Source organism: Arabidopsis thaliana, chromosome 4, assembly GCF_000001735.4.
Source record: "Arabidopsis thaliana chromosome 4, partial sequence".
NCBI classification, from domain to species: domain Eukaryota; kingdom Viridiplantae; phylum Streptophyta; class Magnoliopsida; order Brassicales; family Brassicaceae; genus Arabidopsis; species Arabidopsis thaliana.
Window position 1 is genome coordinate 9,048,009 of NC_003075.7, and position 14,284 is coordinate 9,062,292.

General features: G+C 34.2%; 4 protein-coding genes and 1 long non-coding RNA gene across 6 annotated transcripts; 2 read left to right on the plus strand and 3 right to left on the minus strand.

The window, feature by feature from the left end:
* Nucleotides 1-26: 26 nt before the first annotated feature.
* AT4G06345 lies at nucleotides 27-266 on the minus strand. Its single transcript, NR_142002.1, has one exon. It is a non-coding gene; the product is annotated as an other RNA (long non-coding RNA).
* Nucleotides 267-1,319: 1,053 nt separating this feature from the next.
* Nucleotides 1,320-3,362, plus strand: AT4G15970 (Nucleotide-diphospho-sugar transferase family protein; the record flags this gene model as incomplete). The annotated part of the gene is made up of 3 exons (NM_117689.5): nucleotides 1,320-1,453; nucleotides 1,922-2,296; nucleotides 2,733-3,362. Exons 1-3 carry the CDS (start codon nucleotides 1,382-1,384, stop codon nucleotides 3,360-3,362), a joined length of 1,077 nt encoding a protein of 358 aa, NP_567479.5. The 5' UTR covers nucleotides 1,320-1,381.
* A 500-nt stretch (nucleotides 3,363-3,862) lies between these two features.
* Nucleotides 3,863-5,233, plus strand: AT4G15975 (RING/U-box superfamily protein). The gene has a single exon (NM_117690.3). It carries the CDS (start codon nucleotides 4,305-4,307, stop codon nucleotides 5,010-5,012), a length of 708 nt encoding a protein of 235 aa, NP_567480.2. The 5' UTR covers nucleotides 3,863-4,304; the 3' UTR covers nucleotides 5,013-5,233.
* Nucleotides 5,234-9,219: 3,986 nt separating this feature from the next.
* Nucleotides 9,220-12,106, minus strand: AT4G15980 (Plant invertase/pectin methylesterase inhibitor superfamily; the record flags this gene model as incomplete). 2 transcript variants are annotated; one of them, NM_001341080.1, is made up of 4 exons in its annotated part: nucleotides 9,220-9,758; nucleotides 9,850-10,234; nucleotides 10,433-11,210; nucleotides 11,334-12,106. In NM_001341080.1, the coding sequence occupies 4 exons, from the start codon at nucleotides 12,003-12,005 to the stop codon at nucleotides 9,458-9,460; spliced, it is 2,136 nt and encodes a 711-aa protein (NP_001328819.1). In that variant the 3' UTR covers nucleotides 9,220-9,457. The 2 variants fall into 2 exon arrangements, with proteins under 2 accessions (NP_001328819.1, NP_193333.1); NM_117691.2 differs by having other exon boundaries at nucleotides 9,350-9,758; nucleotides 11,334-11,975.
* Nucleotides 12,107-12,944: 838 nt separating this feature from the next.
* Nucleotides 12,945-13,825, minus strand: AT4G15990 (uncharacterized protein). Its single transcript, NM_117692.2, has one exon. It carries the CDS (start codon nucleotides 13,666-13,668, stop codon nucleotides 13,261-13,263), a length of 408 nt encoding a protein of 135 aa, NP_193334.1. The 5' UTR covers nucleotides 13,669-13,825; the 3' UTR covers nucleotides 12,945-13,260.
* Between the last annotated feature and the right edge of the window lie 459 nt (nucleotides 13,826-14,284).

Sequence of the window (14,284 nt, forward strand, 5' to 3'; positions counted from 1 at the left end):
TCGGATTGTTTCATCAAAAGCACATCCTAAGAGAGTTGCAAAAACCCACTAAAAACTAAATGCGAACCAATCAATTGAATTAATCGACTAGTCCAAAGCAAAAAACCATTGAAAAAAGATGAAGAGGCCAGAAGCGACATACTCCAACCAACGTGCACTGGAGCAACGTACTCCATACCACATAGCAGGAAGCCAATGCCCGATGGACCAACTCATACGTGCTACCACGATGGAAGATCGATAATAAGTGGTCGAGCCATGCATCCAAAGATTTGGGGTCGAAATACAACGAAAGTAAAATCTTATAGATATTACATGGAAAATTATATCATCCCGGATAACATCCAAAATAATATATATAAAGCTCAAAAAAGCTCTTAACCGTTAGAACCTCAAGCTCTAATGACAACATTCTAAAGGGTTTTTGGAAGAGTCCACATAATGTCCCAAGTGACATTGACCGTCTCTTGCGTACAAGTTTTTTTTTTTCGCTAAAAGGTTAATATCATATAAATGAAAGAGAATTTGGGATTACATTTTGATTACCAAAAGAGATAGATCCTTGGGAAAAAAAAGTTAAGAAAACAAGGAAATATAAGTAAGTAGGGCATTCTTACTGAGCCTCAATGAGTACGTACAAGTTTGATAATCTCCACAGTCGGATATTATGAGTAATCTGCACAAACAACAATTATTACAATTAATATTTGAAGATTGTTAAGAAAACAAATTGACAATAAAAATTTAGTACCAATTGGATTTTTAATTGCCTAATAATATATTTTTCTTAAAAAATCATTTTAAAAATAATTAAATAATAATAACTACAATATTTAAAAATTATATTATCTAAATAATTAAAACTATCAAAGTATTTTCCTTTATTTTTCTTAATAATTAATCTTTATCATAATTTCTTAACTACATAGTACTAATTTTATTTTATTTTATTTATTAGCACAGATTTATTTACTTATTTAGTTTTTTTTAGTATGTGGAAGTTCAAGTCTAAAGGCTCTATATTTTCCGGAGGCGGATTTATTTCCTTCAATAGGCTTTCTCATTTAATACTTGTTTCATACTTTACCTTTCTTACACAATTAAAATTATCTTCTCCTATAAGTATACTGACTCTCATGATCCATTCAAAACGACTAGCGTTAAAGGATTTAAACATTTGTTTCCCTGTTTTCCCCGAATTATACCTTTCTTATACAATTAAACTTATCTATTTTGTTGTAATCTAGAATTTTACATGTACTGTATATGTATACCCATAAGTACATTGACTTGAGATTCAGTTCATGAGCCATTCAAAACGACCACGACCAGCGTCAAAGGCTGTGAGGAAGATGGCGCAAATGTTGCTACGAAGGGATCTATGAGTCGTGTTGCTGGTCGTTGCCGATCTGAGTTTGGTGATCTACCAAATTGGTGTTTATCCACTACAACTGTTTCTCCACTTCTCCGATGATGTCGTTAGTATTCTTCTCCGATTCACCTTATCATCTTTGATCTATCATGTATGTATGTGTATATTTGTTTTTGAATATCTATTTTTTCTATACTTTTACAAATCCTCTTTTTCAACTTTTGCTTATTTTTTCCTACCAAAAAAAAAAACTTTTGCTTATTTTTTTCTCTTTCTAATCTCTTTTATAAAATCTTTGAATTTAACGGAATCATAGGTTTTTTTTTTCTTACATACCATTCGCTTATGATTCCAACTAATTTGTATGTGCTGCTGTACAATTAACTTTAACTTTAAATCAGTTTTATTTGCTCAAATTTTCTTGTTATTAATTGGTTTTTCATTTTGGCAAGTACTCTTCCTTTTACCACTGTATGAGTAGCTTAAAAAGGAACGAAACGAAAATAAACAATTATCTGTTCTTGAATCTTGTTTTTAATTATTGGACAGCATCATCAAGAAGATCTGAAAAAATTGGGGAAAATTTTGACGGAAGCAGCGACGGAGGATAAGACGGTGATAATAACCACCTTAAACAAGGCTTGGTCTGAGCCGAACTCCACGTTTGATTTGTTTCTCCACAGTTTTCATGTCGGAAAAGGGACTAAGCCATTACTCCGCCACCTTGTGGTGGCGTGCCTCGACGAGGAGGCCTATTCTCGGTGCTCAGAGGTCCATCCCCATCGCTGTTATTTCATGAAAACGCCAGGAATTGATTTCGCTGGCGATAAGATGTTCATGACGCCGGACTATCTCAAGATGATGTGGCGTCGTATAGAGTTTTTGGGTACTTTGTTAAAGCTGAGATATAACTTTATCTTCACGGTACCTATCTTTCACTCTATTTGTACTTCATCTTTAATATGTCGTTGATTTTGGTTTGTCAACATTTGCATATTGTTGATTAGTGTGACAAAACCAGATGATATATATAGGCTTTGAATCAAATTAGGAGGATTATTGTGTAACCCCGTGGGTTAATATTAAAATCATTAGTAGTTGATGACTTCATCTAATTATGGTTAGGGAAGTAGGGTTCTTCAAGTCTCTGTGACAATGATTTTAATATTGGTTGGTCACTGTTAACGTTCATTAAATGGAAATATACATGCGTCTTTTATAGACCCTAGGTAGCAATTAGTCAAAATTTGGTGCAAGTAAAAACGAATGAATTGGTAGAAGATGTAGAATTTGATGATTCATAATGTTTTATTAACATATGGTTAATGTGTGTAGGACATAGATATAATGTGGTTTCGAGATCCCATTTCCTCGTCTATCTAAAGAAGTCGATTTCCAAATCGCTTGTGATCGTTATAGTGGAGATGATAAAGACATCCACAACGCTGTCAACGGTGGTTTCACTTTTGTTAAAGCCAATCAACGAACCATCGATTTCTACAACTATTGGTACATGTCGAGGCTGCGATATCCGGATCGGCACGATCAAGACGTGCTGGATCAAATTAAAGGTGGTGGGTACCCTGCAAAAATTGGACTCAAAATGAGGTTTCTCGACACAAAGTACTTCGGAGGATTTTGTGAGCCAAGTCGGGACTTGGATAAAGTTTGTACAATGCATGCCAATTGTTGTGTAGGATTAGAGAATAAAATTAAGGATTTGAGACAAGTGATTGTGGACTGGGAGAATTATGTGTCTGCAGCGAAGACAACTGATGGTCAAATAATGACATGGCGAGATCCGGAGAATTGCATGAAGCAATGGTGGTGGAGAAACAAAACAAAACAAGTATTGAGTGAAAATTCAAAAGAAAACTATTTAAATATTATGTTGTTTATCAAAACTTATATCATTCTAAATTTTTGTTTACCTATGAATAACATAAGAAAGTTTTTTTTTTGTTTTGGTAGTATTTTCGTAAATAGGTGAAATTGGTAAAAGGTTAGAGAAACACCATGACATCTTTACCATTTGGTGTGGACGAGATGAGCCAAACCCTACTAGATGCATCATTAAAAATACGTAAGTCAACACCACCTTTCTATATTTCTCTATCATCAAAAATGTTATTGTTATATACATGATTAAGATCCTATGAGATTATTTTGCTCCATCTTTTTGATCTCTATACGGATTGTCGTTGTAGATTGTATTCAGTGCTCGAATCTCCCCTTGCAAGTTTTCAATTTGGAACTAATGTCAAACCATCTTTTTCAGCTGACAATGTTTTTATGTCAATTGTAGATATATAACGATGTTCTATTATTGTTGAGTCTGTTCCTGTTCAAAACAATAAAGTTTAGGTACTCTATTTTTGAAATTTATTGTTGTATTTTAGCTTAATATTATTTTTAAAATACATTAATATGCAATAGAAAATAATCTTCTTCTTACAATCCAGAGAGAAATCAAATATTGATAACATGAGATTTTAAATAATATTTAATATTCATTAACAAAAACTATAAATGATATAAAAACTATACCTCTATAATAGCTTGGCATGCAGTATTTCAAACTAGTCATCTTTGACCATTTAACTAAAGATGATAATAAAGCTCAAATCACACAAAACTCCAGGAAAGAAATCAACCAAACAAAACACATATGTAAGAGAGAAACAATAAAAAAAACAGTCAACATTGGTGTCTTGGAAATCACAAGTGTCCCATAACTCATTCTTCTCTCTCACACGCCATTACTAAAACCCCTAAAATCTTCATTCACTTCTCTAACCCAACAACACACTATCTCTCATTTCTCTTCAAAAAAAAAAAAAAACCTTGAAACTATGAGTTTCCATGACCAAATCCAATAAGTCCACCCGGTACCAATTCGGATCATAAAAGTTTCGTTATAAACAGCAAAATCATGCTCACCACCACAATCTTAATCTTACTCATAGTGATTCTTATGGTCTCTCTCCACCTCTACTATCGTTGGTATCTCCTCCGTTCTAGCCCCTTCAATCGCACCACCGCTGCAAGTACTTTTTTCACGGATCCTTCCTCCACTCCTGGTGGCCTTAACCCCTCCATCATCAAATCTCTTCCAATTTTCACGTTCTCCGCCGTAACCGCCCTTTTCGCAATGGAATGCTCCGTTTGCCTCTCGGAGTTCAAAGATAATGAATCGGGTCGGGTTATGCCCAATTGCAAGCATACATTTCACGTTGACTGCATTGATATGTGGTTTCATTCTCATTCCTCTTGTCCTCTCTGTCGATCTCTAATCGAACCTTTCGCCGGTGGAGTAAAATCGACGATGGATGAAGTCGCGATTTCGATTTCTGACCCGGTTTACGGTGACACGAACCATCACGAAGGAACTGAGACTACCGGTGATTCGGTTCCTGAAGATTCACAGAGAAAACCGGCAGCGATTGAAATCTCACAGAGGAATCTCGGAGAAATAGAGAATGATTTGTCTCGGAGTCACTCGTTTAGATCACCGACCGATGAGCCGGATGATATCTTTCACTCGGAATTTGAGTCGAGATCTGGAGAAGTGCTTCTTCTTCTTCTTCTTCTATCAGAATTCCGCATATTTTGTTTCCGACGGTCAGTAGCATGCAAGTGACTGAGTTAGATATCGAATTGGGAGGAGAAGAGACTCGTTGACTTATTCAATGTTACATCACGTGGATTGTATTAATGGTTGTAATTTATCTCTTTCTTTTTTCAGTTTAGAGTTTAATATGCAACATGTTAATCAATTTCGTTCTAGACTTATTTTTTAAAAAATGTTTACTTATATATACAACATTAATATTTAAAAATGGTTTTTTTGTTTCTTCAAAACTTTATCCATAATATCAGTAAAGCTTTTGAGTTTTATCCAAATAGTATGTAACCTTATTAAAGCATATAGACACTACTTTTCTATACGTGTAAAATTTTATAAATGCTTTACAAAATACTTTGTAAAATATTTTTAGCTATTTTGTAAACCTTATAAAATACCTTACAAATCTTAAGAATAATTGGATGAGTATCCAAGTAGTAATTACCATCAAGAAAAAACCTTACAAAACTTTATAAACTTTAAATTAAATGATGGGTATTTTTGAAAGTAGACATCTAAAAAACAATTTTAAAAAGCGACACACTAAAATAGACATTTCTCAAATTCTCAACATTTAATATATTTTACTAACTACAAATAATCCTTTGTTCACATGTACGTAAGTCTATCAATTAAGTTAGTCATTTTGTAACAACACCATCAAAAATAAAATAGTCGTTTGTAGTTAATATATTTATCACTCTTTCTAATAATATTTTAAATCTGGGATTTCTCTTAAGATATATCTTAGACATTATTTTATAATATGTAATAGAATATCTCATATATAAATTAATGTTTAAAAACTATTAACTATTAATATCTTAAGTATATGTGTATATTGGAAATTAATCACATTCTGTTAATATGCAAAAAAGTATCAAATCACATTAAGTAAAATTTATTCTGTAATTTTTTTAATTCTGCAAGTTTTCAGTCTCTTGATTTTATTTGCCAATTTACTTATATTTTCGAAGCAATCCACAGTTTTTTTAGTGTAAAATTAAATCCATGTCTTTGTATTTCCTTGCTTTTGTTACTTTATATATCTATATGACTCTTTTGTAGAGACAAATGTTTTAACTGTAGTTATGGCTGCACTTGTACCAACTAAAAACTTGCATGTTCACAAAGATTGCATCGAATTGGTTACAAAAGTAGAGTAAATGGGAAGAACAAATAGAAGAAAACCAAAGTTACATCGAAAATTGTAGAAAATTATAATTACAAAAAATAATACAATTATAATTAACTTTTATTATGTTTTCTTACTATGTGTGAAAACTCTAAAATTATATTATTCAGAAATATAGAGAGTATGTTTCAGTGAACAAAGTTGAAGATAAATACTTTTTAAAAGTACTATACTGAAATGCTATATTTATTATATATTGTTAACAATATTTAATTAAAAATCGAATGTAATTATTTTCTATAAATTTTTAGATTTAATTTATTAGAAATATTTTCTTATTTCATATCGATTATAGTAAAAAAACTTCACAAATTCCTCTTATATAAAATCACTTTTAGGTGTAATAAGTTAAACCAGTGAGTTATCAAAACTTAAAGCTTAATAGTGTCTACAGAAAAAATAATTATGCAATAACATAATTTCTTATTCTTATCTCATATTAAAACTTCTGAACTAATTATCCCGTGCATTAACACGGATCATTACCAAGGTTTGTAATCAAAATTACCTTGTTTTAATTAAATTATAATTTTAGATTTAAAATAAATAGTCTAATACAGAACAATAAACCCACACGACAGTGCCATTATTCCAACGAGTAATTTATTATATGCGTATCCTTTTAGAAAAGAGAAAAAAGTTTGCAAAAATTGATGGTTAAGTCACAAGAATTTATTCGTTGATGATTTTTATTGACATGAATAACAAGACATGCATAATTCCATGAGTATCCTTCTCATGTAAACAAAGAATAGCTTACTAATGATTCAATATCTTATTCTATATAAAAAGTATATTGTATATATAAACCAAAAGCTCTCATAATTGCGTTACGTGAAACCAAAACATAAAACAATTATAGAAAATAGTCAAAATACAAGTAAGAACATAGATCATATCCATCTATGGAAATTGATGATGTTTATACACTCTTTCAAACGCGTGGTCTAAAATGTGCTGGCTGCAATCTTGGTAAAGACTACTATAGTGATGGTTACTGTTGCTTTCGTTCTGGACTCTTCTTTCACAAAGAGTGCGCCGAATCCAATCCAAAAATTTCCAGCTTTTACCATCCACAACATTCTTTGTACATCAAGATACTTGCAGAAAATGAAGAAGCCTATGGAAATTGCAAGCTTTGTAGAGGTAACTTGCCAAAAATATATTACTATTGTTTAATATGTGATTTTTCCATCGATTTGATATGTGCAAAAAAAGAAGTTATGGAAATAATTGAGGGTCCAAAAGCACATGAGCATCCTTTATTCCTTCTTCCAAAGATGACTATGTTTACTTGTCATTTATGTGGGCTGCAAGATGACCGGTTCCCTTATGCATGTAACTTATGCAATTTGAGTTTTCACAAAGATTGTGCCGAATGCACACCAGAGATGAAGTATTCTTGTCATCCTAAACACATTCTCAAGCGTCTCACACGTGTTCCAAGGTACACAGATGGAAAATGTTGTTTGTGTGAAAACAAACTTCATTACATATTTTTATCATTGTTCTATTTGCAATTTCAGTGTGGATATCAATTGTGCAAAGAATCCACTTCCTTCCACTATTGTTCACCTTAAGGCTCATGCATTTACTCACCCTTATGCCTCAACGGAATTTTGTTTGTGATGCTTGTGGAATGGATGACGACCCAAATCCATATGTATGTCTTCCATGTAATTTCATGATCCATCAAAATTGTATTGATAAACCAAGCATCATAAAGATTTATCGTCATGATCATCGTCTTTATTACAATCATTGCCTTGACGCTGGAGATTGGAAATGTGGAGTGTGTAATAAAGAGATAAACTGGACATGTGGGGCTTATTCTTGTTCAAAGTGTCCTGATTTTGCCATTCATCCAAGATGTGTCAAAAGGTTTGGCATTTGGGATGGGATTGAACTCGAAGGAATACCAGAAAATAATGTAGAGGTAAAGTCATACGAGGTGATAGAAGAAGGAGAAATAAGGCATTTTAGTCACGAGAAGCATAATTTAAAGCTTCAAGAAGAAAGTGATGCTAATAATGAATGCATGTTGTGTAAAGCATGCAATTATCCTATATATTCTAACTCATTCTACAGTTGCATGGAATGTGATGATTTCATCCTTCATAAAAAATGTGCACCTCCGGAAAAGAAAATAGATCCCTTCTACAACATGTTGACGAACTTTAATCACAAATGATATTCGCATAAGCATTTGCAATGCTTGTCAAAACGTTTCTCAAGGTTTTACTTACGTAAGTGATGATCATAAGATTATCTTGGATGTGCGATGCGGTTCTATTTCGGAACCTTTTGTCCATGAAAGTCATCCTCTTCATTCGTTATACATCAGCCGCTCAACAGAAGAAAAGTTTTGTATTGCTTGCGGAGATAAGGCTACTATGGTTTTGAGTTGCGAGGAGTGTGACTTTATTTTAGACATTAAATGTTCTAATTTGCCAAAGATGGTTAAACACAAAAATGATAAAGACCATTTGTTGTCCCTATGTTACGGAGAAAAAACAAGTGAGCAGTACTGGTGCGAGATATGCGAGGAAACACTAAAGCGAAAAGAAATGGTTTATTGCATGTGATGATTGTGACATTACTTTTCATATCAAGTGTCGCTTGGAGACTTCGTAGGGATGTATCAGGAAGCTAAGGATGAGTCATTCCAAACTTATATGATTCTTAATAATCATATAAATCGACCAGTTTGTTGCTGTTGTGAGTCTCGCTGTCAATTCTCTTCCATCTTAAGGTTTTATGGAAAATTAATATGTTCTCTACAATGTTTGCAAAAGAAGTTCCAAGAATTACATGATGATATATCCTGAGATTCAGATTGCTAGTGATTTACCTGAAGTGGGTTTGAAGCAAATTCATTATTGACACATGTTGCTTCGCCTCAAATGTTATGCACACAGAACATGTAAACATAAAATTATATTTGTAAAAGTTAAATATTTATAATGTTTGTTTTCATAAGATTTACTTTATTTTTTTTAATAATCTCTTGAATGTCTGTACCTTTTCTTTTGTTAAAGATTGTTCTTTATCTGTTGTCAAAGTTTGTTCAATATATATATAAAATTTGATCAATTAATTAAAATTTACTGAAACGGTTTCTTTGAAAGAAACACACCTATACTATAGATTTTCCCTCAAAAAATAAACACTATATACAAATCCTCTATTTTTTTTCTTCCCTCCGGATTTATATACAAACACCTTTTCCTTTAAAAAGAGTTGGACGATAGAGAGACAAGTATGATCAGTTAGCATTGTATGGAATACGCGTTTGTGGGATCCATGTGTTGCCACGTAAGAAATTCCCGGGAGCAAACTCCCTTGCGGCTCTATCAGAGATCCGCTTGATACCTCTCCACCTAACCCGACGACCCTGACCCGAACCACGACCTCTGTTGCGGTACTCAGTGTAGAACAACGTGTTGAGCGCAAACGTCTCGTTCCACTTCAACCAACCTTCCGGGTCTATCACATCATCAATCTCTGTGTTCATTATAATTGTCCTCGAAAACTCTTTCCATGGCCGTCCCAAAAATGCTCTGTTCCTGTATATATAGAAGTCCATATATATAATGAGCATTAACTAAAGTGATATCTAGCTAGTACTTATCCAAAGTTTATAGTAATTATCATTACTTGGCTTTCACGGGAAGATATGATGCATCACCGGTTATACGGCTATTGTGGATAACAATCCCAGTTGTCTCACGCCGGTCTTTTCGTCCTTGTGCTGTGACGATGCACTGTTGGTGTTCCATGGGACGGCGGATAACGAATTCGCAGTTCTGAAAAACGGCCTTGGCGTCACCGAAGACGAAATCGATCGTGCCTGAGACACGGCAGTTACGGTAGAATTGACGATGAGTATGGACGTAAAGCGTGTCTTGGTAACCATTCATATGACAGTTGAAGAACACAGCAAAGTCGGCTGAAACTCGGAGTGCGACTGCTTGATGGCGTGCAGCTCCTGCCGTGTTCTCGAACCCTATATCCTTTGCCATGAAATAGTCCCCATTCACCGCTTCAAACAACCACAACAACAAATAATTAGAATTTTACGTTAAAAATAAACTAGTTCAAATATTACGAAAACTATATATAGTAAAATCTACACATTGCAGATTATTTTTGAGATGAAATTCTATAGATAATTTTAAGAAAACATGCATAAATTATATTAAAACTTAAAACTATGTGTAAAATGTTTTTTATGATTTACCAACGGAGGCGGTGCGGTAGGTGCCGACTTGGTCTGGTAAGAAGGCAATGTCTCCAGTGATAACCGTCTTTGTTGGTCCGTCTCCAACGAACATGACGTGTAGCATTTTTTTGGTTACCTCTACTTTCTCCTTGTAAACACCTTCCTTTATGTGAATCACAAACTTCTTTGTGTTCTTCATTGGTACCATTGCCAATGCTTGTGCGATAGTCTTGCACTTACCACTCCCGTCCTTTGCAACCACAACATTCGCTTTGATTCCATTATTTCTAGGTCTACGTGCAAGAAGCCTCCGCGAATGCGGTGTTACCCATGGCGGGAACTCTCCTTCCTCCGATAAGTGTCGATCCTTCAAAGAATCCAATTTATTAAGGGGATTCAATTTGCGAAGAGGATCCAACGGTCGATTCTCGCTAGAAGTTGATTTTTGAGGAGGGTTCTCGGAGGAATCCAACGGTTGGTTCTCAGAAGAAGTCGATTTTTGAGGAAGTTTATCGGAAGAGTCGTCTAATGGTTGATTCCCTGAAAATGCCGATTTTTTAGGAGTATCTTCGGAAGATTCCATTTGTTGATTCTTGGAAGAATCTAATGGTCTATTATTTGAAGAGTCCGACGACTGATTTTCTGATGAAGAATCCACTGGTTGATTCTCCGAAGAGTCCACTGTGCTAGGAGAATCATCAGAAGAATCTTCATTTGGAGGGGAATCTTGGGAAGAACCCACCGATTCGTCTCGTGAAGAACCCGAACCTAAAATGCCGAGTCTGCCTCTTCTTGACTGTTAAAGACAAAAAAAAATCCAGTGTGGATTATTCATACCTAAGAAAATTAGTTTATAGAAAGTTAAAAGAAAACGGTAACTATAGAAAAAATTATTTGATAGAGAGTGACATGAATGTACCCTAAGAAATGGAAATGGAATACGGAAAGCCTTCAATAATTTATCGAGATTTGCGGCAATCGCCAATCCATTGCTAGTGAGATGCTGCCCCTTCCTCATGACTCTCTCCATCATCACGGCCGCTTCACTATCAATCCCTTCAAATCCATCAATGCACGTCTGTTGGTATGTGATTGATCCGCTAAGCCACACACAAAGATCCTCAACGAAGTCTGACAATCTAGTGAACAAAAATCCCCTAAATTTATCCCTCGTTTTTCGAAGATCATCAATCGCATCATCCATAAGCTCTCTACAAGTATTAAGCGCTTCTCTTGTGTGCATATCGGCATCTGCTCTACTCTTTAGATCAATCATCCCTCTGTCGATTCCACTTCGAATCGAGATGATAGCAAGGTCAAAAGCAGATCTTATTAGATTTCGGGGATCCGGCGACCTCACGGTTGCGAGACTCGTGGTGCAATCTTGTTTGTAATCGGTGGAGGCACATATAATACTCACCGTCGTCTTTGTTATCATCAGCTTGCTTTCACGGTGAACCTCTTCCATTTTCCTACTCGGGCTGTTGCCATCGTTGGCCTCTACACAAATGACCATTGCCATAATGAGAGCCGTGACGCCTAACAAGACATATTTATTCATCTTGCTTGAATAATTCCATCCATTCCACATTCTTTTTTTTTTTTTCGGGGAATGTTTTGGGATTTTTTAGAATATCAATTGCTAAAAGTAAGTTGGTTTCGAAGTCAATACTTATATGTGGAAGAAGGGAGGGAAAGTTAGGTTTTTACCGTTAAAAAACTTGAGGCAGTCATTAGTTTCTCAAAAATCCCAAAATATTTAAAATTTGTTTCCAGTGGATTTTGCTATACTTGCGGGGAAATTCATATTCTTTTTATACCATTGGAGGTGATTGGTCACAAAATTGAATGTATAAAACTCATCTTTAAAAAATTGTGTTTGCTAATTCTCTATCACATGGGACCCTTTTTTCTCTGTAAACTTAAGATATAATGACAAAAATGGAAACATTGAGAGAACAGGGGCACACACAAAAAAAAAAAGAGATAGGATTGAACAACATTTTTTAAAATTAACCATACCAAATAAATAAAAAAATTAGCACATGTCTTCTTTTCTAATCATTTATATTCATATTCATATTCGCTAATAACTAGTTCTTATTTAATAGTATAAGATATTTAAGAGTTCGGTGACCACATATTTTTCCTTTCAACTTTCTTGTCGTCGCCCAAATCTATTGTCACCTCATTTTCAAAACTACCATTTACTTTGGAAAATTCCTTCGACCATCATCCACGACTTGATGTTGGAATTCACACAAGATATTAGGGTATTCATGGTGCATGTGACTGTGATGGCTCCCGATTCATCCGCGAAAACATCATCTTATAATTATGTTAAAGCAAACTAAATTTAATGTGAGATGAAAAAACATGATTAACTTATATCTGGTAATATGTTTTTATGATTTTTTTTGTTTGTAGTATATACAAATCATTTCATAATTCCGATAAGATTAGAATTTCTGTACACATGATCCATATGCACAGCCGCCTTGAAGGGAGTCTATTATTGGTCTGCTTAGCGTTTCTAAAATATGACGTGCTTATTTATGTTTTTTTTAACATACGCTTATTAAATTATGTTACAAAAAGTCAAGACACACATGTTTACATAGTACCGTAACATTTTACATTGCATAAGCTTCAACATAAAGTACTTCTAGATAGATAACAGACACGCACACTTAGTTGTGCTCTAAAGCTTATTCTACGTCAAAACCGTTGCAACAAGCTTTCGCATATGTGTTGGTCTGAACTTTTTTCGCAAGCAGAAACAAAAACTATCACACTTATTTACAAACTCACCATGGATCTTCAACATAACTTGAGGTTTTCACCGCTTATTTACGAAATTCCTTTATAAGCACCCCTCCATAGAGTTGGACCGCCTCATCGCAGTTAATAACCCGTCCTTTCGGCCTCTCAAACCTGTTGGGATTGGCAACAAAAGGACGGGTACCACCATAGTATTGAATATGTTCTGTGGGGTGAGAAACAACAGGTTCTTTTATAGTTGACTCAGGTGCGTACATATAAATAGCTCGACCATAACTATAAGTACTAGTCGCCTCTCTTACGGTATAGATTTTTGGACCACCATATTTGTAAGCACTTTGGGTAAAGCGAGAAGGGGACTCGTCTTTAGGATCATATGGTTTAGTGGTTAGGTTTGGGGACTTACCATACACCTTATCGACCATTTCAAAAGCCTTTTGAGCTATCCTTGTATTCCTATCCTTTTGAGCCATTGGTGAAGCACAAAGAAGAGAAGAAAGGTCTTTTGGTTTAGTGTATTATCTTTGTTTCTTTGGTTTTAGTTTGATTTGAAAAGGAAGCCAATGCCGTTTATATAGAAAAATCTTCTAAAGAAACCAACATATTCTTTTAACAAGAGCATTTCGTTACTTTTCTATCCACTTGCATTTTCTTATGAACACTCGTTTTCTTTTACTATATCAAATATTTAATATGAAGTTGTAACTTCTGATATATTCCTAATTATGAAAAATATCGATACGTGTAATCATCACAAAGATGGAATCAAATTTTAATAATCATTCGTATCAAAGAATTTAAATAATCACTATTCCCTCAATAATGTATATCTCCTTCCAAAGCCATGGACGGTTTGACGGTCTGCCCTATCCTTTCCTTTCATTCCCATATATGATATATTATGATTGCTTATATTTTACAGATTTAACATATCACATGTTAAATTTATCTCATATATATATTACTTAGCTGCAAATTGACTATTTGAACTCAATTTAAGATGACCATCATTCGCTCTATAATTAATAGTTTTGTTTCATACTGTTCTTCTATATGAACTTACTCATGGTTCTACCTGAAGGGAAAAAT